The sequence below is a fragment of the Triticum urartu genome, chromosome 5 (genome assembly GCF_003073215.2).
Source record: "Triticum urartu cultivar G1812 chromosome 5, Tu2.1, whole genome shotgun sequence".
NCBI classification, from domain to species: domain Eukaryota; kingdom Viridiplantae; phylum Streptophyta; class Magnoliopsida; order Poales; family Poaceae; genus Triticum; species Triticum urartu.
The window spans coordinates 563,693,579-563,697,459 of NC_053026.1; the positions used below are offsets into that span (position 1 = coordinate 563,693,579).

The 3,881-nt window shown below is 49.4% G+C and overlaps 1 protein-coding gene across 1 annotated transcript; it reads right to left on the reverse strand.

Annotated features, from left to right (window-relative positions):
- Window positions 1-456: 456 nt before the first annotated feature.
- On the reverse strand, window positions 457-2,179 carry LOC125506033 (transcription factor JUNGBRUNNEN 1-like). Its single transcript, XM_048670917.1, has 3 exons — window positions 1,891-2,179; window positions 1,504-1,802; window positions 457-1,388 (listed from the first exon to the last, which is right to left on the reverse strand). The coding sequence occupies exons 1-3, from the start codon at window positions 2,135-2,137 to the stop codon at window positions 897-899; spliced, it is 1,038 nt and encodes a 345-aa protein (XP_048526874.1). The 5' UTR covers window positions 2,138-2,179; the 3' UTR covers window positions 457-896.
- Window positions 2,180-3,881: the final 1,702 nt, after the last annotated feature.

Consider the following 3,881-nt stretch of genomic DNA (forward strand, 5'->3'; position numbering starts at 1 on the left):
CGTACTTGGTAGATCGCGATGACACAACACGCACATGCACGCACACCTGGGGGCATAGAACACACACAGCTACACGAATTGTCTTCCCCGCTTCCGACCATGGCTCCACAGGCGAATCGTGAAATTCTTCGTTGTCGGCGGGATTTCAGCGCCGACAAGGGTCGCCGGAGTAGCAGGGCGGTGTGGGATTTCATTTTTTCGTTCATCGGAGCAGCGGACCACCAGCGGCGTGAGTTCCGATGGTGGCATCATGGCACAGGGGCTGCGCGGCTGTCTCCCTACTCTTGCTCTAGGGTTGCTAGTTGGACCGAATATAGTCATTTGGGGAAGATTTTTAGGGAGCCAAACTTATACTTTTTTAGTAAAGTTGGTTTTAGGGTATCTGCCAGCTAGTGCTTAACTCCATAAAAACTCATTTTTGCTCCTCAAATCTAGGCTTTCGAGGAGCCCCTTATTATAGTTTGCTCTAACTCAAAAAACAATCTTACCTACATCATTTCAATTGTACAGGACTAGCTATGATATCAGTGACATTGTTACATGTTAACAAGGACAAGATGGACCCAACTAATCAGGTACATGAGCCCAGCAATGAAGACTGCTGCTTCCCCGGACAACCCGAGACCACACTACTCCATTTCAAGACCTTCCGATGACCCGATTCAACCAATCCACAGGCACCACAGAAGGTAGAAGCCGAGTACTACCCGGTCGCTTGTCGCCATCGTCGGTTTCCAGACACTGTCGCTGTTCCGCCGTCCCTTTCAGTTTCCGAAGCAGCCGAGTGTTACCGAAGCCGCCGGGCGCAACGGCGGCCATCGAGGCGGCAGGAGTGACCGGCCCGTCGGCGAACTCGTGGGATCCTACGGAGCCGAAGAGTTTACTGCTGATCAACATTATGATCTGTAGTCGTAAAGCCCTGCCGAATCGGTGACCTCCAACATCCTAGCGATCTCCTCCAAGTACCCCTCGACCTTGTAGAAATCGTTCGCGGCGACGGCGTGGCTATGGTCATTCTGGTGGAGGGCGACGGCCGTCGACAATGGATTCTGCTGTTTCTGCTCCGGCACCGGCGCGGCGGGTGCGGCGTTCCATTCCCCCTGGAACTGCTGGTTGTGCATGTTGTCCTCGTAGAGGAAATTGCCGCTGTCCACCGTGCTCGTCTGACTGACGTACTGGTGCTGCTGCTGCTGCTGGGGGATGTACGGAGCGGCGGGTGCCGGAGCCTGCAGGCAGTTCATGTATTCGTCGCTGGCCTCGGACGACTGAAAGCTCCCCGTGTTGGAGCTCGAGTCGGCGGCGGACGGCGCGGGCGCCGGCCTCCACGGCTGCTGCTGCTTCCGGTAGGTGATGGTCCTCCTGAAGATCCTGCAGATGGTCCACACCTCCTGCATTTTCAGGTCACACGTCAGAGGGTCAATCTTACACTCACACCGCACCACATCACAGGTGTCCGCACCGTGATTTTTGTGTGGAAATGGAATGCACGCGTGGACCACTTACCGCTTCCTGCATGCTCGGGGAGGCGTTGGTGGCCGCGGCCGGCGGTAGGCGGAACTCGTGCATCATCCAGTCGGTCTTGGTGCCCTTGCCAGCACTGCCGCGGTAGTAGACGAGGGATTTCTTCAGCCCAACGGACACGCCGGAGCCGGAGCCGCCGGCGGAGTAGATGGGCCGGTCGATGCCCGTGGCCTTCCAGAAGCCGGAGCTTGTGACCCGGTTGGGCCGGATGCTGTTCCGGTACTTCCTCCCCCTGAGGCAGAAGAAGTACCACTCTTTCTCCCCACCAACCGTGCTCGCCTCTGCGTAATTTGCAAGTCAGATAGAAAGTCTTTGTCCCAGAAAAGAAATTGCACGGCGCACGATGATGCATGGAGAGAAGGAGCTTACTGGGGAGATCCCATGGGTCGTGCTTGTAGATGTCCATCTCCCGGATGACCTCGATGCGGAGCGACTTCCTGGCCACCTTGCGGCGGAGGTAGAAGGTGACCAGCTCCTCGTCGGTGGGGTGGAACCGGTACCCCGGCAGCACCACGTCGTCCTCCTCGTCCCCGGCGCCGCCGAGCACCACCTCCCCGTCGCTCATCACCTTCTCCATCTCCAACTCCATGGCGCTCATCTTCGCCTTGGCCACCATCGTTCTACGTCTTGCTTGCTGCTGCTTCTCTGCCTAGTTCTATACTTGTATGGATCTTGTTCCTTGTGTCGTGCATATGCGTTGTATATATAGGAAGCGCTTGGTGGCCTGGGAGCTAAGTACTAGATGAAGTTGCTTGGTCGGACTTCTCCCGCCACACAGCGGATCTTGAGGAATCTTCTTCACAGCAGCAGCTTACTCTGAAAGGATGTTAATTTGTTTGCGCCAATGAGAAAGCTTACTGCGTACATAGTACTAGCTTATTATAACATGCAAAGTGCATGCAACTTGGCACCCGATCGATAGAGAAGTCTTTTTTTTAACACCAGTACACAAGCGCTCATATATATGCGCATATACTTACCTCTATGAACACACATACGCACACCGGCCCTATCTTTATGAACACCTTCAAAAGAGTGAGACACGTATCGTCAGAAATCCTGAAATAAATTCTAAATAAATCCGAGCATCATATGTACCCTCTCTGTGGGTTAAGAATACTACTGCCTATCTAACCATTCAACTATAGATTGGTTCGTCGATAGAGAAGAGTCACTTCGTGTCCACCATAGGTAGATGTGGGGAACTAATCAAGGGCATGAGCTCATCATACGTACGTACTACGTATTACATAGCCTCTGACTGAGTCCTCTGATATGAGAGAAAGGAACATGCGCAAACGTATTCGGTTGTGTTGGTGTCCAAGGGTAGATCTTATAGAGACACAAAGAGATATCTTGGTTGGACGATTTCTTTCTTATTTCTTTTGTGATGACGCATGCGATGCTGCCAAGTGCTAATTAAGTACCAACGGACTAAGACACGGATCGACTGTACTCTCTCTGACTCGGCATGATGTTGTGCATACCAACTGAAGAAAAAATCGTACGGTGCGGAGCTGAATCGGGCAAGAAAGAAGAAACGTTTGGGGGACAATCTGGTGGGTTAGGGTGGGTTGTAGTAAGTCATTTTGCTATGCGCTAAGACTAGGCACAATGGGTAATAACTCAGACTAGTATTATGTACTCCCTCCATTCCTAAATACTTGTCTTTCTAGGCATTTCAACAAGTGACTACATGCGGAACAAAATAAGTGAATTTACATTCTAAAATATGTCTACATACATCCGTATGTAGTAGTCATTTGAAATGTCTAGAAAGACAAATATTTAGAAACGGAGGGAGTATATGTTACTCATCTATATTACTATCTCTACAATGGGAAGTAACATATGTGTGATGTTATGCAACACTTTATTTATTAGGTTATGACTCATCTTGCCTTGATACGTGTGATGTTACTCATAGTATTAGTAACTAGCTATGTTACTACATGTCTCTCTTTCTTCATTAATTGCCTGTCACATTATCTATATGATCTAGATATGTATGATGTCATCAACTATGTTACTTCCATTGTGGGTAGTCTAAAAAAACATGCATGATGGAGAGGAGTAGGATATGTATGTAGCTTTTGTTGACCGTGGAGCAAATGTGAGCAATGCTTCGATGACACATACACATTTTTTTGCGGGAACGTACATATGGGTTATCTTCAAGAGGGCGATTGATTAATGTCGGTTCGGCTAAGTATGCTCATGTTGCCTTTTTTAACTACTATGCCTTATTACTCCTTCCATAGAAAAATATCGTACATAACTGTGTATTCATTTTTTCCCAAGTCGAGTTTTCTAAAGTTTGACTAAGTTTAAAGAAGATAAATCCATATTTCCAATACCAA

Bases quoted from the DNA above. Each gene is read 5' to 3' on its own strand.
- LOC125506033 (XM_048670917.1), bottom strand. From the start codon at position 2,137: ATGGTGGCCAAGGCGAAGATGAGCGCCATGGAGTTGGAGATGGAGAAG. The intron at 1,803-1,890 runs GTAAGCTCCTTC...CAAATTACGCAG, and splicing joins CGACCCATGGGATCTCCCCA to AGGCGAGCACGGTTGGTGGG. The intron at 1,389-1,503 runs GTAAGTGGTCCA...CTGAAAATGCAG, and splicing joins CCCCGAGCATGCAGGAAGCG to GAGGTGTGGACCATCTGCAG.